Source organism: Sycon ciliatum, chromosome 7 (genome assembly GCF_964019385.1).
Source record: "Sycon ciliatum chromosome 7, ocSycCili1.1, whole genome shotgun sequence".
Classification (NCBI taxonomy): domain Eukaryota; kingdom Metazoa; phylum Porifera; class Calcarea; order Leucosolenida; family Sycettidae; genus Sycon; species Sycon ciliatum.
Genome location: NC_088649.1, coordinates 29,807,859 through 29,833,849, shown reverse-complemented (window position 1 = coordinate 29,833,849; position 25,991 = coordinate 29,807,859). Strand labels below are relative to the sequence as shown.

Here is a 25,991-nt window from a genome sequence, read left to right as displayed (position 1 = left end):
CTAAGCGCCCCCCCCCAATTATAAGCTCATGTGCTTATAATTGAACACAATTGGTGAAACACTCGGAAGGTGAATATACTGCTAAGCATTGTGATAACACCATTGTTTAGGACACAGACCAACCTGTATTGCACGTATAAGCGCATGGGCTTCTACACGAACATGTTCACACAGCAAAAATCTTTTTTGTAGCAAATTTTCACGTATAAGCCCATGCGCTTATATATGTGGAAGTACGGTAAGAACAAGGTGGAGATACTCTTAGCTCGGTGTAGTTCAGCGAGGAGGTGTGTACTGTGCACTGTACAGGCTCAGGCTGGGAGGTGACATCATCATCATCTGATGATGATGTCATCGTGTTTCTAATAATTTACTGACACACGATGACGTCATCATTTTTATGAGATACCCTGCATTAGGTGGCAAAACGGTGTCATCAAAAGCACATTGTTTGCCACTGAATGCCAACTAGCACGGGTTTTTTCTCTCTCTATTTCTATCAGTCACACTCTCATACATTTCAGGGAGGATGTGCAGGGGTAAACTTCCTGCCAAGAAGCGATTGACTTCCACCATTATGCATTTGATCCTAGAGGGTGGTGGCGTTCCCACGGCGGACGCGGAAAACTCGGCTCCCAGCCGAGTCTCACGCGAACCGTGAAATTAAATGTATTTATTTTATTATGCATTGAGGAAGTGACTCTTGCTTTTTGCCACTGATCCAGCCAAACCAGTGAGCTACTGTGTCGTCCCTCGCCCATATCATTGGCGTTTGATTTTGTGGTTTTGTTTTTTGGCCCGGTCTGTTTGTTTGCTTTGGCGGCGTTGTTGAACACAGATAACGGTGGCAACGGCTGTGGACATGCTGGCTGACTTCAACATGACTATGCCGGCATTGTTTGTCGATGGCCTGACGACGGAGGTCACCGATATGGGTTTGGATCCCATGGATGGGTGAGTCAGCGTGCCGCAGTGTTTCATTTCATTTCATTTTATTTTATTCTATTTCATCGGACTCGGATGGAGAGCCAAGGGTAAAGTTCTAGAAAAGAAAAAGTATCAAGGAACTACAAGTTACGCTATAATGTCAACTAAAACCACCAGTTACTAAACATGCAAGACTGCATCCATGTGCTAGAGCTGGTAGCCAGTTAGTTGTAGAACGTGTCAGTACCGTCGGTCAGTGTCGTGCAATGTTATCGCGCGAGCTGATCGTTGAGTAACTGGTGGTGTTAGTGCACATTATAGCGTAATTACTTGTAGTTCCTTGGTCCTTTTCTCTTCTATTTCATTGATTTAAGATTTTACAAATATATGTAGATGCCAATCACTGGAATCTGAAACTCATGCACAGTCAACTTGGCTAGTAACGACTGCGCACAAAGTAAAAACTTTGTAGTAGGTTTTTTTTAGCTGGTGACTAACTCGACTCTCTCACTCTGGGGACTCCCCAGGCGCTGAGGGACATTGGAACCGATCGCGGAGCAATCTACGAGTCAACGGGTCCGCACTGAAGAAAGACCTATAGATAATATGCGTCCTCCACGCCTGGACGTCATTTTCAAGGATGTATGTATACGTCTTCGGCGCTGAATGGGTTAGGAACAACGCTTTCATGACAGACTAAGTTTGCGTTAACATGATGATAACAAAAGGAGCAATGATACTGAGAAATTGGCAGCAGAAGTTTGGTATGCTGTCTATAGAATACGTGTGTATTGCTGTCGCTTTAAGTACATGGAAAACTCCGGCCTGAGTGCAATTTCAGAGGTGCGTGTGCGAATCGATTATGATGATAACGTGCGTGTATTCTGTGTGTGTGTGCGCGTGTGCGTGCGCGTGTGCGTATGCGTGTGTGTGTATGTGTGTGTGTGTTTGTGTGTGTGTGTGCACGTGTGCGTGCGTGTGCATGTGTGTGTGCGTGTGCATGCATTCATGCACGCGTGCATGCTCGTGTGTGTGTGTACATGCGGACACACGGCATACCTAGGTACCTATACTTCACGCTGAACGTGACGGGGCAGATGATGCGCGTTGACATTGGCAACCCTGCCAGCGCAATCCCGATTCTGAATGGTTATCAAATCCCCACGTTCCAGATGTTTCTCGAGGAGCAGACCTTACTGTTCCAAACCAATCGTAGCATCTTTCTCTACTCTCTCCTGACCGGAGTGGTCACGCAGAACGCGCTCGTGTCCGGCATCAACAACTCGCGCGAGTTTGCTGCGTACAACAACTTTGTGACGTGGTTGCACTGTGAGTACTTTGCTGTGTGTGAAATTAGTACTTCCAGTCGGAGTGGCAATCTGATGGCAAAGAGAATTATTTCTACCGCCAGTGCTGATGCTTATGATGATGCCATGGACGATAAGGATGATAATGGTTGTGATAATGGTGATTCTGGTGATGGTGATGGTGATTGTGGAGAAGGATGGGTAGTGGATGGTCGTTGTCGTGGTGTGTGGTGGTGCTGGTTCTGCTGCTGCTGCTGCTGCTGCTGCTTCTGCTGCTGCTGCTGCTGCTGCTGCTGCTGCTTCTGCTGCTGCTGCTGCTGCTGCTGCTGCTGCTGCTGCTGCTGCTGCTTCTGCTGCTACTGCTTATGATGATGTGGATGAAGGATGAGGGTGATGAGGGTTATGGTGATTGTGGAGAAGGATGGGTAGTGGATGGTTGTTGTGGGGTGTGTGGTGGTACTGCTGCTGTTGCTGCTGCTGCTGCTGATGATATGGATGATAAGAGATGATGATGGTGATGATGGTGGTGATGATGGTGATTGTGGAGAAGGATGGGTAGTGGATGGTTGTTGTGGTGGTGTGTGGTGGTACTGCTGCTGCTGCTGCTGCTGATGATGATGATGATGATGGATAAAACGAGCCTTTCCGAACCTGAGCATTCCAAGCTGGAAGGTTGTTGGTTTGCGCCTCGGAGAAGTATTGGAGCTAGGTGTCAGGTCGTTGAACGTCTCAGTACTCCATGTCAGTTTTGTGCCACTTTGTCGCACTGGCTGACTGCGTCTCATCTGGTTACGTTGGTGGACAGTTAGTCATAACTCGTAACATTTTGTCCTTTCTTGTTATCAGACTGTTCTCTTTTCCATTCCCTCATGTAGTGAGTTGAGGGTAACATGGATGCAGCTAATGGGATTTCGGTCTTTTACCACTTGGTGGTGGGTCTGGTCTACTCACCTCCCACCGTTTAGGCGCTGCATCTGCGCCTTTGATCCTAGAGGGTGGTGGCGTTCCCACGGCGGATGCGGAAAACTCGGCTTCCAGCCGAGTCTCACGCGAACCGTGAAATTTATTTTTATTTTTAAGTAGTGAATTGTACGAGTGTATTGCTAAATTATTGATTGTAGGTGTCGATGCTTTGCTGACAATAACACTATTCTAGTTTATGCAAGCTTGACCGCTGTTCAAACCCTGTATTTGGTGTTGTGCAGCAACTGACGACGACGCGTCCACAAGAGGTGATATATTCGGCAACTCCATTGGCGACAGTACCATTCCGGTCAACGGCCGCTCCACTCAGTTGAGACTGATCCGCTCCGGGCTTCAGCCGAGACCAAGTATGTGCAGCACACGCACGCACACACGCACACATACACACACATACACACACACACACGGACACACACACACACACACATCTTTTTTTCTACCATACGAAGCACAGAAGCCATTTTTGTTTGACGAGGCCTTTTGTACCATTACAAGTAGAATTCAGTCGTTACATGTCATTTTTCATTTCATTTTCACGTCATTTGATTGATTTTCCAAAGGCAAATAGATGTATATCCCGCAAATCTGAAGGGTGATAATACATGTGTTTGTGAAAATGGAAATTTTGGTGGAGAGATCTAAAGGAGTGAAAGGGAATATTTTCAGTCAACGTGTGCCATGAAAGTGAGGAATATGATCAGCTCATGTGTTTATGCGCTGATCACAATACCAGAGTATCCATGCTCACTTTTTGTCAGCCTGTCTGTCTGTCAGTCTGTCCATCCGTCTGTCCAACTGTCTGTCCCTCTTTCCGTTTGTCTGTGTGCATGTCCTCCTAACTATCTGTATGTGTGCCGCCAATCTGACTACGCTTATATGGCTGTATGTGTGTGTGCGTGCGTGCGTGCTTGCTCGCACGTGTAAATGTGTATGTGTGGTGGTGTTGGTGGTGGTGGTGGTGGTGGTGGTGGTGGTGGTGTGTGTGTGTGTGTGTGTGTGTGTGTGTGTTTGTGTGGGTGTGTGTGTGCGCGCGTGTGTGTGTGTGTGCACACACGTATGTGTGTATGCGCATGTGTGTATGCATGTGCGTGTATGTGTGTAGTTTCCTCGAATCCCATACAGAACTTGCAAGTGTTGGTATCAGCAACAGCAGCCCGTATAACATGGCTACCACCATCTATAGCCACAGTTGGTAAGCCACATCTCTGGGGTGGGTCTTGGACTGGGTGCCTTGCTCAAAGAGCAATGTTCACGATGGAACTGTTTTTCAAGACAATGTGTTGAATCGCAGTCTATGTATTGTGTGTGTGTGTACGTGTGTATGTGTGTGTGTGTGTGTACGTGTGTGTGTGTGCGCGCGCGCGCACGTGCGGTGGTGCTCACATTTATATCTTCCCAGGCACGGGTGCGTTTGCCGTCTGGTCGTATCGTGTTGACATCACGCCCGTCACCAGCCAGAGCGCTCCGTCCCTGTGCCGCACTGTTGTGTTCGACGCCGTCATGCCCTCCGTCGACGTAGCACTGAACGCCACACTGGAGCCGGCCACACGGTACCGATTCCAGGTGTATCCGTATGATAACGTACTGTTTGCAAACTCCGACCCCTGTGCAAGCGGCGTTGATGGTCGCTATGGCAGCGGCAGTCAAGCGGTGGAGGTGTTCACGCTGGCTGTGAGCAATGGTACGTGTGTGTGTGTGTGTGTGTGTGTGTGTGTGTGTGTGTGTGTGTGTGTGCTTGCCGGCATGATCTGCAATGGGGTGGTGTGGAGTGTGTCTGTGTGTGTTTGTGTGTTTGTGTGTATGTGTGTGTGTGTGTGTGTGTGTCTGTGTGCACGTGTCCGTGTGTGTGTGCGTGCGTGCGTGCGTGCGCGCGTGCGTGCGTGTGTGTGGGGGGGGGGGTATGGTATGCTCCCTAACTAAGTCGTTCACTTCCTCTGTCACTCCCTCCGTCGGCTTCCCTCAATCGTTGAAACTGCCTCGCTCACTCATCCTCTCACTCAATCACACGCACATGCTCACTCACCCCCTCACAGGCCGGGAGCCAGCTGCTGAAAGGTGGTACGGCCCGGTTGGCCGCATGACTGATCATTACCCTGTGTCCAATTTCAATATCATGAGATGATGAATCTCTAGCTCTGTACTACATCGTATCTGTTTGTTTCAACAACATATTCTGCTAGCAGCCGACATTTTTTCTTTTCTTTTTTTTTACAATAATCACAGCTCGCAGGCAAAGACAAAAAAATTGCATAGTGGGAGCATAGTGATGGTGAGGCTTTTTTGCCCTCGGCCGACCTGAGGTCTCGGCGTCACGGGGACATAATGGACAGCACCGTTGTCCTCACTGGGCAGGAGTGACAGTTTAGGGCGTGTACGAGTACTGTAAAAGCAGAATTTTTCGGTGTTCTATTTTCGGTAGATTTGGTGCCGAAATTTTTACCGAAAATAAAACACCACCGAAAATGTCGGTACTGTACTAGGACACTTACCTGGAAAACAGGTTTACCGAAAATTTCCCTCCACCGGACCACCGATTTTGGAGAATACTGAAAAATATTGCACCACCGAAAAATTCTGCTTTTACAGTACACAATGTAGCTATTAGCACTTGCACGTACAGACCCCCCTGTAACTAACAACCACCCCTTGGGGCCGGAAAACGGTCTTCCGTGGCAGGTGGTCTTTAGTTAGAGGTTTTCACCGCACAACCATAATGAATGTGAGACCGTCCGTGCATGGCGAAGTGGTCTGTAGTGGTACCAGGCTGATCGCTAGTCACGGTAGTCTTTAGTTACAGGTTTTATTGTACATATTTTCGCTGCTGGACATTCCATGAATGCTGGAATGGGTAACTACTGATACAGCCATTGTCTTGAACATCAGTCGTGATCATTTCTGTGCCCCCTTTGGCACCAAACGGCTCCCCTTTGTACTATGCACACATCCATTTCTGGCTGCCCTGCATCTCGCAGTGTGCTCCCCTTGATCTCCGTTGCATGCGACGACAGCCATGGCCGCCGCCGCCCCCCCCCCCCCCCCCCCGCCGCCGTACCAGTGGCGCCGACCCTGACTCACTCACCCACTCGCTCACCCGTTCTCCTTTGTTCGTTTCCTCTCTTCTTCCCCGTGTGTATATCTCTCTGTACACCGGAGGATGTACCCAGTGTGCTGACGGTGCTCGACAGCTACAAGACCCACCCAGTGCTGGCATATATGCCGGCATGGTCAGCACCCTATCCTCATGTTGCCTGATGATTGCGAGAGCATGAAACTTTGACTAAAGAGTGAATAGCAACTAAAGAGAGCGGTTGTCAGTTGACAAACCCGCTTTTTATTTACAATGCAGTTGCGTGATGTCCACCACTTTCTGGATGAAACTTGAAGTAGCAGCAAACAATCCTTGATTTTCTTTTGTTCTGTATGTCTCTGTGTATGTACTACAGCCGAGTCGGCCATCATCGTCACTGATCCCCAGGGCTACACCATTCAGTACAGCGGAGTGAGCGGCTTGCCAAGACTGCAGCTTGCATCGCTAATGATACCCCCTGCAGGTAAGCCGTGTGGCAGTCATGTGGAGTGCCGAACCGGACCGGCTGGTCCTCTTTGCCCCAACAACGAGTATTGAAGTGCAGGGGGGGGGGGGACGTGTACCTGCCCAAGTCCGACAACATCAGTTGAACCTCGACTGACTTGCAGTTGTCACAGAAAACAGAAAAGTGACCGTTGTGATCAACTCAGAACTAGAAATTCAGCCAAATTTAAATATCTATTTGGGCCAGCAGAACAATATGAAATGACTGAGTTTGGTCTTTTGAATATGGTTGTTAAGTCACTAAAATAATGTCCTGCTTTTTTGTTCTTACCATACTTGTGTGTGTGTGCGTGTGTGTGTGTGTGTGCGCGTGTGTGTATGTGTGTGTGTGTGCGTGTGTGTGTGCGTGTGTGCGTGTGTGTTCGTGTGCGTGTGCATGTACATGGGTGTGCGTGCGTGCGTGTGCGTGGTAAACAGCTGTCGGCTTTGACATCGAAAACGGTTCGCTGATCTACGCCCAGGACGCCTCGTCGTTGGTGACATTCACACGCCAGGCGAACTCCCTTGTGTCCTTCTTCTCCAACCCTCCACCGGGCTCGGAGCTGCCGACGTCAGTGATGGAGACGTCGGAGCAAGTGGTGGGATTTCCCGCCGTGGGTGCGGTGAACACTGTACGCATGGCGGTCGACTACCTAGGCAAGCGCATCTTCTGGACTTTGGGAGCTGATGTAAGACATTGATATGTACAGTAAAACCTGTCAAGGCGACCACTCGGATAAGGCGACCACCTGTCCTATAAGACCACTGAAACCAGGACCAAGGGATGCTATTTCCAGTCAATTGACCCTGGATAAGGAGACCACCTGGTAATAGAGACCACATTTTGAAGGTCCCTTGAGCGGCGGTTGTCTTAGACAGGTTTCACGGTAGTCAGCTCTTGGTTTGTTTCCTGTATGTCTGGCAGAGTGCTGGCATGCCTCCACCTCAGCTGTATGTTTGTGCATTATGTCTCTCTTCGCACGGTCAAGTGCGTGCCATGTCGGCAAGCGTCTCGGTGCAGCCCCTGCTCAGTAGTTGCCACGTTCGTCCTAGTCTCAGTACCATTGTCTTTCATTATTATTGTCGAGCTGGGTATGTGAACATAGTAAAAAAAAAAAAAAATTAAGCCCATCCTCGCTATGCCAAATTGAATGAAATGGAACGTCTCAATGACGCCCTGCCTGCTCGTACGGTGCCAGTGATTACAAACGAACATGTTTTCCTGTTCACATGATTGTGTGCCTGTTTTGCCTATTGACTGTAAATGTATAAGATTTCGGCAGCTATTTTATTTGACACTAGGACAGAGGTCTTGGGAAATTAGAGGCCACATGCCACGTACTGCTCTTTTCTCTCCGAAACTCAACGCTCGCAAGCCAGATGGGAAAGAAAGAAAAGAATCGTCGGTCACACCACCGGGACTCGAACCACTTGACTAGGACAGATGCAGAAAAGCAATACAGTATTTAGAAAGTCTTGTCTACGCATGCATCTACGTAAGAAGTATCTAACCAGATAAGGGGACAGAGAAAGACTTAGTGTTTCAACTCCGAGTTTCACGCACAAAGCGATCATCAGAAAACAGCTCTCAGTATTGAGCACTCTTGGACAGCCTGGAACCTCTCTGTTTTATAAGAAGTTACTAACCAGTTAAGAGTGCACCACAAGCCAATTAGGACATGTCTCAGAAGTATTGAACGTTTCCGTTCCCTGCTTTTCAAAATACTACAGAGAATGACTGAAAACAACTACTAAGAGACTACAACTATTTTAGTCCGTCTATATTCGGCACCGATCCAAATTGCCGAAATTGAAACGCTGATGAATTCGTTCACATCGCCTTTGGACGTGTGCTAGTATTATCCTGTGCCGAAATGTCGAAAATCGTGAAATGCCTAAATTTTGCAGCGCTGAAAAGTGAAACTTTCATATTTTGGCATAACATTATTTACAGTATCTGGCTGTTGTACTTATGCATTCTTGTGTAGATCTACTACGCGCATTACAACACACCGTCAACTAGTGTACGCTTCATGGCTGCGGCTGGCACTGTGGTTGATCTGACGCTGGACGTGAGCAATGGGTGAGTGTTTCTTTGCTTCTACCGAGTCCAATGCGCAATGTGTGCATGTGTGTGTGCGTGTGAGAGTGGGGGGGGGGGGGAGGGGTGGAGGGGAGGGGGAGGGGAGGGGGGTGGAGGGGGAGGGGGAGGGGAGGGGGAGGGGGAGGGGGAGGGGGGAGAGGGGGGGGATGGGGCATACTGTACTTTCCGAGGCATTCACTGTTATCAGCATCTCCTTTTGTCCACGCCTGGAGGCCAAGTGCCGCATTCGACCTTCCGCGACACAAAATGATTTTTTTCTTTTTTTTCTTTCTACAAATCCACATATCTCCAGACACTGGGCTGAATGATGGTTGCGTATTACTGGCTCTGTGCCCTGGACATAGAGCAGTATCCAGAGCCTGATGGTCTTAGTCAACTGTCTATCTGTGCATTGTATGTATCCGCTCTGCCTCCAGTCATATCTACTGGGTCAGTCCAAACACATTTCACGTGGGACGAATGAACACCAACTACTGCCAGTCTTCGCGGGATGTGGCCATATTGGTGCCCAGACCCAATGCGCTGATCCCTGGTGAAACGTTGAAGGTACGTGAGACATTGCTTGAGTGGTGTGTGTGTGTGTGTGTGTGTGTGTGTGTGTGTGTGTGTGTGTGTGTGTGTGTGTGTGTGTGTGTGTGTGTGTGTGTGTGTGCGTGTGTGTGTGTGTGTGTGTGGCCCAATTCACGGTGCCCCCATAGGTGTCCATAAGTGTTTGCATGAGCATCAAGTGCACAGACAACTCTCTGTCCGTTTCCGAAGCCCGGCTTGTTGGCAACTAGCTAAAACGGGTAACGGATACAGACAGATCTAGCAGAGACTATCAAGAGTGGAGTTATCATTGTGCACAGATTGTCAAGTTTCATTTTCTTTTTCTTTAAAAATAATAGTTTTGTTTTGTCCAATGTTATCGCATGAGCTGATTGTTTAGTAACTGGTGGTGTTAGTGGACATTATAGCGTAACTTGTAGTTCCTTGGTCCTTTTTCTTTTCTATAAATTTATCCTGGGCTATCCATCCGAGTCCATTTTTGCTTTTTTGCTAGTTGTTGTGCCAGGCCTGTCATATCGTGTTCTGTGACCGCCCGTATGAGAGTCTTTTTCACACTCTAATGTGACTGTATGTCCTTGTGTGAACTGGTTTGATCCTCTGTGCACTGTGCACTGTATACTGTGCAGGCTGTTCAGTATGACGTCACCACCGACCGTCTCTACTACACGCTGGAGATTGGGACGCAGACCGTTCTCAAGTATGGCACACCCATGCCTCTCATTGGACACTTGTAAGTAGTAGTCTAGGCTGCTGTAGGATCGGTATTCAAAGGACATCATTATGCTTAATGTTGAGAGGCAAGCCAGTGGTTGTAATGCCACTCCTTATATAATACACATCCAAATTATGACATCATGATGACATCGTGATGACGTAATGATGACATAATGATGCCATGATGATGACAACATGATGTCGTTACTGGCTACTCTTATGGCTCTCGCGCTGCGCTGTCCAGTAGGATTCATCCGTCATTCATGATCTCCATAGAGCGAGTGCAAGACCCTGCCACAGTGCCACTGTGCTTGATGGGCAATACAGGTTATGTTTTGTTTGCAGTGAAAAAGTCTTTGTATCGAGTCAGGGTGATGCACTTTTGCTGGTTTGCTGCACGAAACTAGCATTGGTCTTCTGGCTTCGCACTCAATACAGATTTGCCGTTCGAATCTCCAAAGAAAGTATCTCCGTGTGCCTTTCCACACTCAGCGCCCATCACTGCATCTGCTGACTCACCGTAGTGACATCATTTGCGCATGGTAACTCCCCCCCCCCCCCCCCCTATGACGTCATTCGCATAACGTCTACAGGTTGTGGGAAACGATCAAGGCTGCTATCCATGGATGTCTAGGCAGAGCTTGACAGTGCTGTTGCTTGGTATCTAGCTTTCTTAAAGTCGCTGCTTTCTTTCTTGTTTGTTGTTCTTGTGTGTGTTGCAGAGTCAGCCTCGTTACCGTGTTCTCCAGTTCTTTGTAAGTGATATTATCACCCCGGGGGGACTAAACTGTAGTATGATACAGAGAGTGCGGTGTACATTCACCCTGCCCCCCCCCCCCCCCCCCCCCCCGATTAGACACAAGCCGATGTGTACATTCACCCTGCCCCCCCCCCCCCAATTATACACACAAGCCGATGTGTACATTCACCCTGCCCCCAGATTATACACACAAGCCGGTAAGAATATTACAAAGTCCCCCGAAGAATTTGCTCCATTCAGTATTGGAGCATTGTGCAATGGACACCCAACACAGCCAAAGTTTATGCTGGAGGAATGTACTGCTTGCTGTATGTTTCATTGTTTCAGAGAGTTACCAGGTGAGCAAAGAGTGTGAGATACGAAAACAAAATCAGTTATGGGAATAGGATAAAATTAATGTGGGAAAAAGACCAAGATTAGAAAGGGAAGACTTGAAATCATAGAATGGTGGGCACTAGTCCTGAACAGAAGTGGCCGTGATGTGCAATGAGAGCTACGCATAATCTTCCCGCCGTTAGGTTTTGCGGAGCAAGTCCACTTCAGCCGTACACACTGTGATGCCAGCTAGCTCTGCGTAAAAGCTAATGAACTCTGTACAGTCATACGAAGAGTCTATAATCCCTATGCAGAGTGCGCAACTTCACTGATCAGATGTGGGACGGCGAAATCCGTGTTGCACGTCATAGTGTGACGTCACGAGTAGTTAGGGGAAGTGTTTCTGTGGTGGACTGCGTTGACGGAATGACGCAAGTCCGGCACGAAAATGACGCACACTGCGGATCACGCCGTCCCACGACCCCATCCCAGAGTTGGTTATACTCACACATGCACTAGACCTGGCTGTACCTGCCAAATATGGGACAAGTTGCCCCGCAAAAAAACACTGCAGCCATGCTTCACGCATTGGTGCCATTCTGTTGTTCGGTGTAACCGCAGACCCATCGCACCGATCTCGCCGTTCGACAGCAAGGTCTACTACCGCACGCCGGATGCGGCGGGCAGTGTGTCCGTTGTCGACACGCAGCTCTCCAACGTCGTGCCACCGTACTTTGCTTCGTTCCGTGCCGCCAATGGTGCTCTCCTGTCGGACGTCAGGGTCATCGCCGAGAACCTTCAGCCGTTCAACGGTGAGTGGGAGATCAGGCATTGCGTGAAGCTGTCAAACTACCCAATAGATCAGTGTGCACTGCGCCGGTGTGCTGCACCTATGATGTATTTCACACATTGTATGTCACACTCGACTACTAGTACAGTATAACATGGTTTAACCCCTTTAGCACGAGCGTCGTGATGTGTTGTGTACATACTGTCGTGTTTCCCTCATAGCTGATGCTCTAAAAGTGAGCATGTCAATAAAGAAATTCCACATCCACCACTATTGATAAACAGGCCAAAAGCTGTTTGTTGCTCACCCGTTTATCTACTGTGAGCGTGTGCATGCAATGGCTGATTTCTCTTCGTGTGTTTCATCGATGTGTTGTGTGCACACCGCGTTGTGTTTTCCAAGAGCTTGTTTCGTCTACCTACCCTTTCCTCTTTGATGACCTCAGTGAACGTATCCATGCAATAACCGAGTTCTCTTTGCGCTTATCACCGATGTGTTGTGTGCATACCGCGTCGTGCTTTTCTCGTAGCTTGTTTCGTCGACCTGCCCGCGGATGCCAGGCCAAGCACTCCGTCCAACCTGGCCGTGAACATGGCCATGAGCAACTCCAGCAGGCTGGTGCTGCAGTGGGACGCGTCGACTCCGCTCTGCGACGGCTCGCCCATCACGTACAATCTGGTCTATCGCACCACGGCGCACGGTACTGGGTTTCCCGTGCTCGCCGAACTGCTGTGCCCCGTGACGGTCAGTTACTGTAACGGGTGTATGTATATCTAGTTTGAACTGTGCACCTCTCCACACTGCACTCTTGGCACACATTCACAACACCAAACTCCATAGAGAGGAAATTTGTTCGTGCGAATGTGTTGGGAATGTCGCCCGAAAGCGCGGTGTGGAGAGGTGGACAGTTCCAATTATTTTCAAATGGCCGAGTTCGTCGCTACTTCTGAGGTGTACTTATGCTAAGATATTCGTACTGTGCTGTCCTCGCTGTTTCGTATTTGTATTTTGTCATAGTGATTATCCCAGAAGAATCAGAACCCATCAGGTAAAAAAAGAGCGCATAAACTACAAGCCCATTCTATGAGAGTGCCTTAGAAAAGGACCGTTTAGCCAGAGTAACTAATACTAACGGATGTTGTCACATGTTCATTGTGCACATCGCATTACTGGGATTGCAAAGAAGGTTTCGCAAACTGCCGGAAAAGTGCTCAATGAACAGAGCACAGGGCATATATAAAGGAGAGAGAGAGAGAGAGAGTTCAGTTGGAATCTCTTATGACTGAAAGCATTGCATTGATCTACTTGAACTGGCGCCGCCCCCCCCCCCCCCCCCTCTACCGGATGATGAACAAAGCGGTGTTCTCACTCAGTCTCCGAGTGCTCAGATGTCTGGAAGGCAGAATGTCCAGTGCTGGCAACTGAAATGCGACCCCTAAGCGGCGCGCTCACATCACAAAGACCCAACACGGGATTGTAAAACTACGAAATAGAGGCCGCTAGAATGTGAACGCACCGCTCGGGGGTCGGATTTCAGTTGCCAGCACCGTAGCTAAACTATGTCCCACTGAAATGACTTAAAATCTGATTGCGGGAAAACATAAGATGAAGTAGGATAAGAGTAAGAAGGACTGAGCAGGGGGTCAGAACCGGTGCGCCAGGTCCGGCCAAAGCCGCATCAACAATTTCATCTTGGGACTTTTGAAGCAAAGAAATACAGTCAGCTTCGCTTGTGACGACACTCGGCGGGGCATCAGAAAATTGTCCTTATTCTCGAAGTGTCCTTATACCCGAAGTCTCATTATATGACATATAATGAGACTTCGGTATTACAGATGGCTGGGACTATGCTCTGGGCATGGAAATTCGGTCGTTATTCGCGAATTGTCGTTATATCCGCAATCCTTATCAGCGAAGTTTACTGTATGGGTTATTTGAAAATTTGGTGGGGGGGGGGGGGGACCCGGACCCCCACCTACTCATGCGGCCGCACCAATGTTGAATATCTTCCGACGCCCCTGCTGAGTGATAGACACCTTCTAGACACCTTCTACTCTGTTCTATTCCTCCCCGGTGTGTAGCTAACTGATGTAAGTAGCATCACAGTGGATGGCTTATTACCAGCCACACGCCTGGAAGTAGTCAGCCTTCAAGCTTTCTCCACGTATCTGCCATCGGCCATCGTTGCTGACGAGTTCTTTTCAGCAGATGCAGGTGAGAGCTTGGGGCAAATACTGTAGCGTGTTCCGTAACTATTTTGCAACGATGTCATTGTTGCACACCACCGTTTTACAATGATGTCATTATTGTACACAACCGCTTTGCAATGATGTCATTATTGTACACAACCGTTTTGCAATGATGTCATGATTGTACACCACCGTTTTACAATGATGTCATTATTGTACACAGCCGTTTTGCAATGATGTCATGATTGTACACCACCGTTTTACAATGATGTCATTATTGGACAACCGTTTTACAATGATGTCATCATTGGACACGACCGTTTTGCAATGATGTCATCATTGGACACAACCGTTTTGCAATGATGTCATCATTGGACACAACCGTTTTGCAATGATGCTATTGTTGTACAGATGCCATCGTGATACACCACCGTTTTGAAGTGATGTAAATGTTGTACACCACCGTTTTGCAGTGATGTCATTGTTGTACACCACCGTTTTGCAGTGATGTCATTGTTGTACACCACCGTTTTGCAGTGATGTCATTGTTGTACACCACCGTTTTGCAGTGATGTCATTGTTGTACACCACCGTTTTGCAGTGATGTCATTGTTGTATAAAAGTAGTACACCGAACAAATGTGTGTGTGTATGTGTGTGTGTGTGTGTGTGTGTGCGTGCGTGCGTGCGTGCGTGCGTGCGTGCGTGCGTGCGTGCGTGCGTGAATGTGTGTGAATGTGTGTGTGTATGTGTGTGTGTGTGTGTGTGTATGCGTGCGTGTTTCCACATGCGCGCATGCGTGTGTGTGTGTGTGTTCACACATGCGTGTGTGTACGTGCAGCACCGGTGGGGGCTCCACTGGACACCAGGGTGTTCTACAGCTGTGGAGACACGCAGTGCGACATAGAGTTCCGCTGGAACGCCATCGCCCTCGACCAGCAGAACGGCAACATCACATCCTACACTGTCCGCTTGAGTGGACCCTCCGGTCAGGTTAGTGATGTCATTCCTATGGCTCTAGCCTGCATTCGCATACTGCAAATATTTGAAATTTCGGCGTCTACTGTAAAAGGCATTGTTCTAACGAGGCGCATATAATTATCACGGTTTCCCTTATAACGATTTCCCAAAATTGACTGGTTTACGTGTACCAAGAGGTAGCGATTCTCACGCTTTTTCAACGCTCAGTAGAACAGTATTATGTATCGATTTCTGTAAAACCATTAATTTTCTATTTTAACGACAGATTTCTTCTCACTTAGAAGTTGCGACTTCGGCGGCAATAGTCATGAAGTTGGTTGCTCCAACGAGGAGCACACGCTTCTTGCCGAACTTGACACTTGACTGACTCACGACTGCCATCTCGTGTGCTCCAGATGGCAGTCGTGAGTCAGTCAAGTGTCAAGTTCGGCAAGAAGCGTGTGCTCCTCGTTGGAGCAACCAACTTCAAGATTTCTTCTCGTTAACTCGTTAGAATTAGCACTTCGTTATATATATGCCATGGCTTTTACAGTATTTCATTCCGAAAAGGATTGGGAGAACCTCAAATTCAAAGGATCAGTCGGGGAGGTGAAGTGCCTCCCCAGCTTTTCGACAGTATTCGGCACCGACCCAAAACGTCGAAATTGAAACTGATGAAATGTTTCACATCGGCTTTGATCATCTACCGCTACTACAATCATGTACTTACACCGTGACGAAAATAATCGCTGCCGAAATGGCGAAAATCCTGAAATGCCGAAATTTTGCAGCGCACTGCAGGTGTAGTACGTTATTTTATTATTTTATTCATTTATTTTTTATTCGTCTCTAGTTGTGTTCCGTAGTCGTCTTGCAAAAAAATCCGTCCAACGGAGTTGTATCACGGGGCTGGAAGTAGGTGGAGAAAAGCATCTACATATCTTTTGTTCCGGTGCATTGTCTGTTGTTGTTGTTTTGTTGTTCAGACGGTTCCAGGCATTCGGATACAGTCACACACTTTCTCCTCCCTGCCGGCAGGTGGCACGTATCTTCTTGAGGTGAGCAAACTAGCCGAGACCCCTGTCACATACAGTGTGCCTTGAGCAGCGTCGTCCTGCAGAATCCCCTGCATAGCCGGACACCGCTCTTGCGGCGCTTCCTTGCTTATCCGAAAATATTTTATTTTGGCTTCTTGCCATTTTCCTGTTAACCCTGATGGTGCGCCGTGCCGTAGCGGTTGTCGAATCAGAAGGGACGTTCGCAGCAGAGCGACCATTTCATGGTTTGAGTGAGTGTTCAGTCTGTGTGGAGTAGTATGTGAATGACTGGCACGGAGTTTGCACGTTGTTAAAAACTGTTCTTTCCAACCAATGGGTTTGGACTGGCATGGTTCGTGTGTATTTTCTTCTGTGAGTGTTTGCATGGGTGTTGATATGTGTGTGTGTGTGTGTGTGTGTGTGTGTGTGTGTGTGTGTGTGTGTATGTTTGCGTATGTATGGGCGTGTATGTGCGATGCGTCTGCCTGTGTGTATATGAATGCGCCATGTATTGTGGTAAAGGTACTTGGTGTTAACTCCGCAGGACAAGGCCCCTTCTCGTCTTCCGCCACCGTCACATTACAAGCCCTTGGTATGTGCGAGCTGAATACATTAAACTCGGATGAAGAGCCAAGGATTAAAATTGCTTTTGGTCCTCTTTTTTATTTTGAATACTTTACTTTTATCTTAAGTCAACTATATTCCCGAATATTTGCGAGAAGTGGTGGCGGGGCCAGACTATATTTTCCGGGGGATAATCCGCACTTTAAACACGAGTAGTTCACCCCGAGAAGGGTCTTAGTAGTGGGCTTACTAGTATACGACGATGGTGAAATGGATGGTGAAATGGATGATGTAATGGATGGTGAAATGGATGATGTAATGGATGATGTAATGGATGGTGAAATGGATGGTGAAATGGATGATGTAATGGATGATGTAATGGATGGTGAAATGGATGGTGAAATGGATGGTGAAATGGATGGTGAAATGGATGATGTAATGGATGATGTAATGGATGGTGAAATGGATGGTGAAATGGATGGTGAAATGGATGGTGAAATGGATGGTGAAATGGATGGTGAAATGGATGGTGAAATGGATGGTGAAATGGATGGTGAAATGGATGGTGAAATGGATGGTGAAATGAATGGTGATAACGGGGTAGGTATCTGTATTTCCTGACAACGAATTTGGGTGCGGCTTGTGCTCCAGCTCCTACTGGCGGGAAGCATGGATGCAGCAAATGGGATTCTCGGTCTCTGACCACTTTGTTGTTGTTGTTGTTGTTGTTGTTGTTGTTGTTGTTGTTGTTGTTGTTGTTGTTGTTGTTGTTGTTGTTGTTGTTGTTGTTGTTGTTGTTGTTGTTGTTGTTGTTGTTGTTGTTGTTGTTGTTGTTGTTGTTGTTGTTGTTGTTGTTGTTGTTGTTGTTGTTGTTGTTGTTGTTGTTGTTGTTGTTGTTGTTGTTGTTGTTGTTGTTGTTGTTGTTGTTGTTGTTGTTGTTGTTGTTGTTGTTGTTGTTGTTGTTGTTGTTGTTGTTGTTGTTGTTGTTGTTGTTGTTGTTGTTGTTGTTGTTGTTGTTGTTGTTGTTGTTGTTGTTGTTGTTGTTGTTGTTGTTTGAATTCTTTTATTCTCACGATGGCCTGTGGCCAATAAGAGAAAAATAATTACAGGCACGGGGATCAGATACAGAGAGATCAAAGTTTAGCTGCTTGCTGAGGCAGTAGCGATGGTAATACTAATTGGGAGTTAATCACGTAGGCTGGGCGCAATGTTGTTGTTGTTGTTGTTGTTGTTGTTGTTGTTGTTGTTGTTGTTGTTGTTGTTGTTGTTGTTGTTGTTGTTGTCGTTGTTGTCGTTGTTAACCCTTTCACTGCCAGCTGACCACTCAAGGTGACAAGGCGCTCCCTGCCAGGCTGTCAGCTGATCTGTACACCCCCTCCCTGCCAGGCACTTTTTACCTCCAGCTCGAAAAATCGAAAGGCCTACTTTTCCTGGATTTTTTGGTACTTTCTGTGCGGAATATCGCTTTCCAAAGTATACATCGTAGGTAGACAACTCATAAAGGAAGCCATTGCCGTCAAAAAAAATCGCAAAATCCGAAGTACAAACGTGCTGCGCAATCTAGCGCCAGCCGCTGTGCAAAAAATGCGTGTCATGTCATGCGAAAGTGCGCCGTGCGCCGCATGCGCTACATACACTATGTACACGATCGGCCCGGACACTCGCGAAGTAAAGTTAGTTAGTTGTTGTTTTGGAGAGAGAAGCAGATCCTTTTTTTTTGGTCGCTGGGATTGAAAGATATGCCAGTGGACAGGAGAGATAAAACACTGGAAGCAGAAGAGATGGCTTCCGGAATCTTCTCTATCTTCGTGGCAACAGGACTTCAGTTGCGAGAGACTTTCGTCCTGTCGTTGCGGACAAAATTCTTGTTGCTGCCACCAGAAACGGAACTCGGAGAACGAAACGTTCGTATGTCGTTTGGTGAAGCGGATCGTGTTGGTGAACGGCTGCGGAATGTTCTGCCGCCATGGTGGTCGTTTGTTCTCCCAATTAGCAGCAGTCCAAATACTTTTCAACTTCGGAGAGTGAAGCGCTTCCCTGTTCCGTTGACAAGCGCGGCGTTCGCGAGTGTAATTCACTTTCGCATCAGCTTGCAGTAGATCGCCAGGTATTGAGCCAGAGGTCGGTGTCGTTGTAGAAAGAATATAATTATGTTGTAGCTGACATACCTGTAGTGTCTCTTGACCGTGCTGGTCGCCATTGTAACGTGGTAGTTCTTAGAAAATTTTAGTTCTGGACCCAGTGACCGCCGCCAGCGCTGTTTCCGTCAAGTTTGCAGTGAATGCGTCCGCGAGGAATCCATCGTCTGGTTGTCTCTACCCGTGACTCCAACCGCCTATCGCAACGGATAGCCGCCTGGAGTCTTGGGTAATAGCTAGGCATCAAGTCTGAACCAAATTCCTTGCTCCCTGCAATGAAAGTTGACGGGAAAGATGAAAATACTCGCACCGACTCAGCGAGGTGGAAGTGCGTGAGAACCGATTTCTTCCTCGCCGTTCGGCTAAAAATCGGATGCGCATTTTCAACGACGCTGGTTCGATTTTTTTCAAATGGCAACCCATACTTCTGGAAGCGTATTTGGATGGGTATGGACATCTTCCAGGGGCCAGTGGCCGTCTGCCATGGCTAAACATCTCCAATATTCGAAAATAGAGGCACGAACTGGGTGAGGTCTGCCTGTCGACGGAAGTCGACAACAGCACTGGGGACTGCATGTTTACTCGTCGACGCAAGTCGACACTGGCACTCGGAGTGCATGAATGCGCTGTCGACTGCAGTCGACAGCGGCAGTGAAAGGGTTAACTTCTATTTTACTTCACCGATTGCACAGGCATGATTGTCTTCTTACCGGCCCATAGGTCCGGTTCTCGCAGAAAGATGAAGGAAATTATATGAGGAAATGTATCGAGACAAAGACATGCAAGCGGTATAATTATTATTATAGAAATTTGTGGTGGGTCTCTGATCTACTCGCGTCCCGCCGCTTTAGGAGCTGCATCTGTGCCTTGATCCTAGAGGGTGCCATTGTCTTTCTGCAGGAGGGGTCTTGGCATGCCAGGTCCGCGCGACTCTAATCTGGCACAAGCGCGGGCTTTGATGCGCTTTTTCTTTGCCCTACCTGCAGGAGGGGTGTTTGTCCCCGAGATCCTGACCACCTCGGGTAGCGCGCCCGGCAGCATCACGGTGTTCGACGTTGACCGCCTGGAGGCGAGTGCTCAGCCCGTTGTTCGCACGCCTGACATCATCGGCGGTCCCAGCCCGGAACAGTACTCGGTGACTTTCATACAGTTTGACTCGCGCTCCAACGAGACGTTCTGGGTGGCGGCCATTGGTCAGAGCACTTGGGCGCTGCGATACCAAAGCAGTGACGGAGTGGTGAGTCGTTGCTGCTGCTGCTTTCTCTGATGAGGCATTTATGGCCGAAACAGCTTGCTATCTACAGCAGTTAGTATTCTGTGTGCTTACATGCATGATTGTGCTTATATTTTTGTGTACGTGTTTGTGTTCAACTGCCTTAACCTTATAGATATGTTTTGTGTGTATGTGTGTGTGTGGGTGGGTGTGTATGTATGTGTGTGTGTGCATGTGTGTATGTGTGTGCATGTGTGTGTGTGTGTGTGTGTGTGCGTGCGCGCGCGTGTGTACATTTGAACACACTCTGTGTGCGCGTCAGGTCTGCACGTTACGCACGGAGCCGTCAGCGTTTGACAACCGCGCCGTGGTCGGTCTGTCGTTCGACTGGATCGGCCGCGTTCTCTACACCATAGAGCAGCGTGGCACCAACTACTCCGTGTACCAAGTCAGACTGCCAGTGGGTGATGTGTGTCAGGCATCTACACTGCAGGGTACCATTCTCTTTTCTACGACGGGCAGCGTGCTGAACTCTTTGAACTACTCACCAAAGTCCGGGTAAGTGTGCCGAGGACACTCTGTGCAAGTTGAACTGGCATAATCGACGTTCTTTTCCTTTTCTTTTTGACTTCTTGCTCTTTTCCTTGTCAGCCGTGGTTGGCTATAAAAACTCTGCAATCGCCACGCAAAGTGGCCATTAGCTACCTCAGCCATGTATTGCTTGGAATAAAATAAATCATAAACATACGAGAGAGCTTGGAAGCTCAGGGCCCTACGCTATGCTTTTTTGCCTAGCTCATCATGCATGTTGTTAGAAACTTTTTCTTTGAATTCGAGAGTAATACGACACCGTCTACCACCTTGATGACCTAGGCAAAAAGAGCATAAAGATGTTATAAATTTTTCATTTCTCCGATTTGTTTTCAAGGCATAACCTAGGAATCGAACCCGCACTATCGCCCTGCATGCATTCCCCCGATACACTTCGCATACATACTCATTCTTCCAAGTTGCTTTCCGTTATGATTTTGCATTTGGAAGCCCTATTTGAATATTGTGGCCAGCTGTCTTTGATGGTACGGCACGGGACAGGTACGGGATAGCGCCAGGCATGCCGACGGCACAAACACACTAACACGGAATTAAAGCTGTGTGGACCCTGGCTAGCGCCAGACGTTACTGAAGTAACGTCTTTTGCATAGCTGCGGGAGTAAATGTGCATACTATGGGATTCTGATAAGATGTCCCCCATGGGCATCAGGTACGTAGTATCGGACTTGACCTAGCATACAGTCAGCTTTCCGAATGATGCCACAGTTCCTAGACTATGATGAAAAAGAACTGACAATATCAATTTTGTCTGTGAGCAAGTACAAATGTGTGTGTGTGTGTGTGTGTGTGTGTGTGTGTGTGTGTGTCTGTGTAACAGTTATGTTTGTGTGTGTTTGTGTGTGTGCCTGCGTGCGTGCACGTGTGTATGTGCATGTATACGTGTGTGTGTGTGTGTGTGTGTGTGTGTGTGTGTGTGTGTGTGTGTGTGTGCGCGCGCGCGTGCGTATGTGTGCGTATGTGTGTGTATGTGCATATGCACGTGTGTGTACGTGCACATTCTTGTCTAAATCCACGCGTACCCGCAGAACTCTTTTCTACCTGAGCGGTGACAGTATTGTTCAGATGACAGTAGGCGAGCAATCAGCAACGTCACCACCAACCACTGCAGCCAGTGCGAAACGCCGGCGTAGGCAGATTTCAGTGCAGAGTGTTCTGACGTCTGCCGGTGTCACGGCTATTCATTATTCCGCCGTTGAGGATCGCACCTACATAGCTGTGTCCAGTTCCGGTGTCACTGTGTTCCGCTGTCCCAACCTGACGGCCGCCACGGCTCAGAGCAACTGCGCTCTCTACCAACCCGGCCATGGTGAGTGTGCGCTGGGGTCACATTCACTTGTACACACGCGCACACAAACACACACACGCACGCACACACACACACACACACACACACACACACACACTAATACACACTAATACACACTTGCGCACGAGCGCGTCCACCCACCCACGTACACCCCCCCCCCCCCCCCCCACACACACACACTTGCACACACGCACACACACGCATGCCCACACACACGCACGCACGCACAAACACACCCACACACACACACACACACACACAAACAGTCTCTCTCTCTCTCTCTCCTAAATGTCTTGTTCTACCTTGCTCCCTGCAGCCATGTCGGCAAGCATTGACTCTCTGTACAGTGACAACACCCTGCTATACTGGACCCTGGCCGGAGTCACCTCCACCATATACTACCAGAGAATCGATCAGCTGGCCTCTACATCGGCCTTCATGAGCACCAGCCGATCACCAGACTCACCGATAGTGGCCTTTGGCACTCAGCTCCAACCAGTACCAAGTGAGTGGCCACGGTACATCGGACTGAATTCTTACTTGTAATTGTGTCCGCTTGAACACTAATACCACTGTATGTGCCAGTTGGAACTGCATAGTCGTGTGGTGCAAGGTGCGGTGCATGAATTACCATTATAACGTACGTTGCTGTTTGTCGTAATCCCGTTCCAGGTTTGGCCTGCCTGAGACCGCCGGTCAGCGATCTGACACGTATGCCGCCGACCGTGCTCGCCGTAACCCAGACGACCGTCGACATTCTCGCCCCCACGCCCGTGCTGAGCAGCGAGTGTCGTGCGCTGACCGCGTCTCTGGCGCCCAGTCGCGTCGCCGTTCGGGTGCAGCCGGAGAACGGCTCCACGTTCACCGTGTTGTCGGACAGTCCGTCGGTGCGCATCCCCGGCTTGAGCCCGTTCACCGTGCACAACATCACCGTCGTGTCGTATGAGAACAGCTGGGGCACCACGGCCAACACAGGTGCACAACCGGCTGTCGTCACAACCCTGACAGGATGTAAGTGCTCTAATCTCAGATACTTTAGATGCTCAATATTTTCGGTACAGGGCACGCGGGCCGGGTAAGGCGAACAGAAATTTTAGATTTGTACAGCGAAGCAGTTCCCTATTAGATTATGTGTGGTAGTGTTTGTTCGGTGTATTGAAATTTCAGGCTTGAAACAGACGCACCGAAAGTACCGACAATAAAAGCCTCGTAGACTAGACAGTCCTTATTTTCATGTACTGTAAGTCTACAAATATTCAGCGCATATCTATTTTCGGCTATTTTCGGCCTAGCCATGTTTGGCCGAAAATTTGTTGGGGCTGCAATTTTGTTTTGCAAGATTCAGTGTGACAGTGTACACAGCTGGCAGCGGTGCAGGCCGAAAAATTGATGCGGCCGTAATGGGTTTTAGCCCTGGGAGGCCGGAGTTTGAATGGGCCGAAAATTTGTAGACATGCAGTACTCCAGTCTATGCGCAGTGGAGTCACCATGTATACGTTAGTATGGTGTTAGTGGTGAAATTCTAGGCTGTTCGTTCTTTCCGTTCTCCAGCGGCGGACTGTACTGTATCCAAAGTGCTTGACTGCAAGGGAAATGTATCTGTAGCTCGCCACAGAAAGCTAGCTAGCCAGTAGAAATTTGACATGTTTAGCTCATCGCTGTGCCGAGAGTTTTCTGACATCGGCAACATTGAGGAGTGGTATGAATCCGCTGTGTACCTCGTGACGTTTGCCACCAGCATCCCGGGCACAAAGGGTACATGGATGCGGCTATTGGGGATTCTCGGCACTTGCACCAGTGGTTGTGAGACTTATCCACTCACCCCCGCCGTTAGGCGCTGCATCTGCCACTAGGGTTTACCTGGTGTTGGCGGCCGGCGTGAGTTCCCTTCGGGAACGGACACGATATTTTTCTTCTTTAAAAAAAACTTTTATTGTGTAGACGTTTCTAATTGTCTGCAAACTCCAACGCAGCCATTTACACATTTAGGAAACTTAACTTCAACTCCAAACTCCAAAAAAGAATCTATAAAAAGTAAAAAGGACCAAGGAACTGCAAGTTACACTAAAATGTCCACTGACACCACCAGTTACTAAACAATCAGCTCATGCGATAGCAGTGCACGACATTGACCGACGGTACTGATGTTCTACAACTAACTGGCTAACAGCTCTAGCACATCTTTGATTCGCAGTGAAGAGACCGTTCTGGGTTCTGGAGTTTGGAGTTGAGAAGTGATGTTTCCTAAATGTTTTATTGTATAGTCGTATGAACCATTGTTGTTTCATGACGTCTGCTTGAGCAAGGCTGTGCAGTTTTTTTTAAAGGTTTCTCACCTGTGTGTGTTTGTGTGTGTGTGTGTGTGTGTGTGTGTTTGTGTGTGTGTTTGTTTTGTTTCTCTCCAGTACCACCAGCAACGCCTGGTGTCCGTCGTACGGTGCTCTTGCCGGACACCATCCTGGTCGAATGGGACGCTCCGGCACCCGGTACATCCACGAACGGCATCATCACGCACTACCGCGCGGAGGCCACGCTGGTCAGTTCGGCGTCCGTCAGCGACGACCCAGTGAGCGTCAACAGTACAGTGCTCAACGCTACGATTACATCGCTCACGCCAGGAGCCATGTACTCAATCACGGTCAGTCTTGTTCTGTTTCTTTGTGACCCACCGTATTTCTACCGTATTTCCCCCGAATATAAGTCACGCCTTTTTCACTAAACTTCAAGGGCACAGAAGGGCGAGTGCGACTTGCAGTCAAGTGTGACGTCCTACCTTCATGACTATATTGAAACAACATGGCTCAAACTAGCGGTGTGCACGGGTAGTCGGGTACCCGTGCTACCCGGGAGGACCTCGGGTAGTCGGGTAAAGAATAGTGCCCGGAAACCTGAAGTCGCAGATGACATCAAGTACAGTGCACCTGTACAAATTCATGTAATACTCGGCATGTCTACCCAGTGTGTAAAGGCCGATTCACAATACAACTTTCTGGGACGCGACACGCGATTTGCGGCAGTTGCGACAAGAAACTGCCTGTCTCGAGCTGTCGCAAGCTGTCACAATGCACCTGTCGCAGAAGTTGAAGAAAGTTCAACTTTTACGACATGCGACACGTGACACGCGACATACACACATGTAGTACAGTTTCGACCCTGGGTGCACGTGCAGTGCACGTGCATAGTACTACTTGTGCATGAGGATGTCGCAAACATGAAGAATATTGTGAACCGTGTGTCGCTGTCGCAGCTCGTCGCATGTGTCGCAAGTCGCATGTCGCGTCGCAGAAAGTTGTATTGTGAATCGGCCTTATTAAGGGAAGGGGGGGGGCATTGTGGTGTTACCATGGAAACATTACCCCATCAGGTACACGTGCTACCACTACCCGAACCCGACACCCGAAGAAAATGCTACCCGACTCATTCCTAGCTCAAACCTGAAAAGAAGGGTGCGACTTATAACCGGGGAAATTCGGTCTTTTAATTCCTAGTTAGAACTGACAGAAATGTCAATGCACTCTGTGCAAGTGCATTGTAGAGAGAGAGAAAGAGAGAGATGGTGGCTTTGACGTACGTCACTGCCGCAGTGAGTGTGCGCACTCTTTTTGGTTGTGATTGTTGTCGTCGTCGTGATCATCGTCGTTGAAGCAACATTGGAAATGGCATGCAACATGGCAACACGAGTCCATTCGATGTGCAGAGCAGGTGGAGGAACACAGCGCACAGTTTGGTAATGTCATCTTGCTGGTGTAATTCGTAATATCATCTTCTGATGGCGTCATTGCTAATGTCCTTTTTTGTGTTTGGTAATTTTGTCGCGTATCGGTGTGTGTGTGTGTGTGTGTGGTAGTGTTGTCTTGTTTGTGACATCAAGAGTCCATAATCCCCCAGAAGGCGCAACTGGGATGGGGGTTGTGGGACAGCGTAATCCGCGATGTACGTCATTTTCTGTGTC

The 25,991-nt window shown here is 48.5% G+C and overlaps 1 protein-coding gene across 1 annotated transcript in view; it reads left to right on the top strand.

Annotated features, from left to right (window-relative positions):
* The window catches only part of LOC135821289 (proto-oncogene tyrosine-protein kinase ROS-like), a gene marked incomplete in the record, with an annotated part of 64,000 nt that overhangs the window by 15,146 nt on the left and 22,863 nt on the right, over positions 1 to 25,991 (top strand). The window contains 23 exon segments of the mRNA XM_065334342.1: positions 839 to 954; positions 1,991 to 2,256; positions 3,440 to 3,565; positions 4,321 to 4,410; positions 4,618 to 4,899; positions 6,662 to 6,769; positions 7,228 to 7,478; positions 8,778 to 8,872; positions 9,310 to 9,439; positions 10,069 to 10,172; positions 10,879 to 10,911; positions 11,853 to 12,043; positions 12,551 to 12,765; positions 14,103 to 14,235; positions 15,051 to 15,202; positions 16,156 to 16,227; positions 16,729 to 16,798; positions 19,895 to 20,145; positions 20,444 to 20,679; positions 21,759 to 22,039; positions 22,356 to 22,544; positions 22,712 to 23,050; positions 24,445 to 24,677. Of these exon segments, the coding sequence (XP_065190414.1) occupies positions 839 to 954; positions 1,991 to 2,256; positions 3,440 to 3,565; positions 4,321 to 4,410; positions 4,618 to 4,899; positions 6,662 to 6,769; positions 7,228 to 7,478; positions 8,778 to 8,872; positions 9,310 to 9,439; positions 10,069 to 10,172; positions 10,879 to 10,911; positions 11,853 to 12,043; positions 12,551 to 12,765; positions 14,103 to 14,235; positions 15,051 to 15,202; positions 16,156 to 16,227; positions 16,729 to 16,798; positions 19,895 to 20,145; positions 20,444 to 20,679; positions 21,759 to 22,039; positions 22,356 to 22,544; positions 22,712 to 23,050; positions 24,445 to 24,677 (3,963 nt within the window).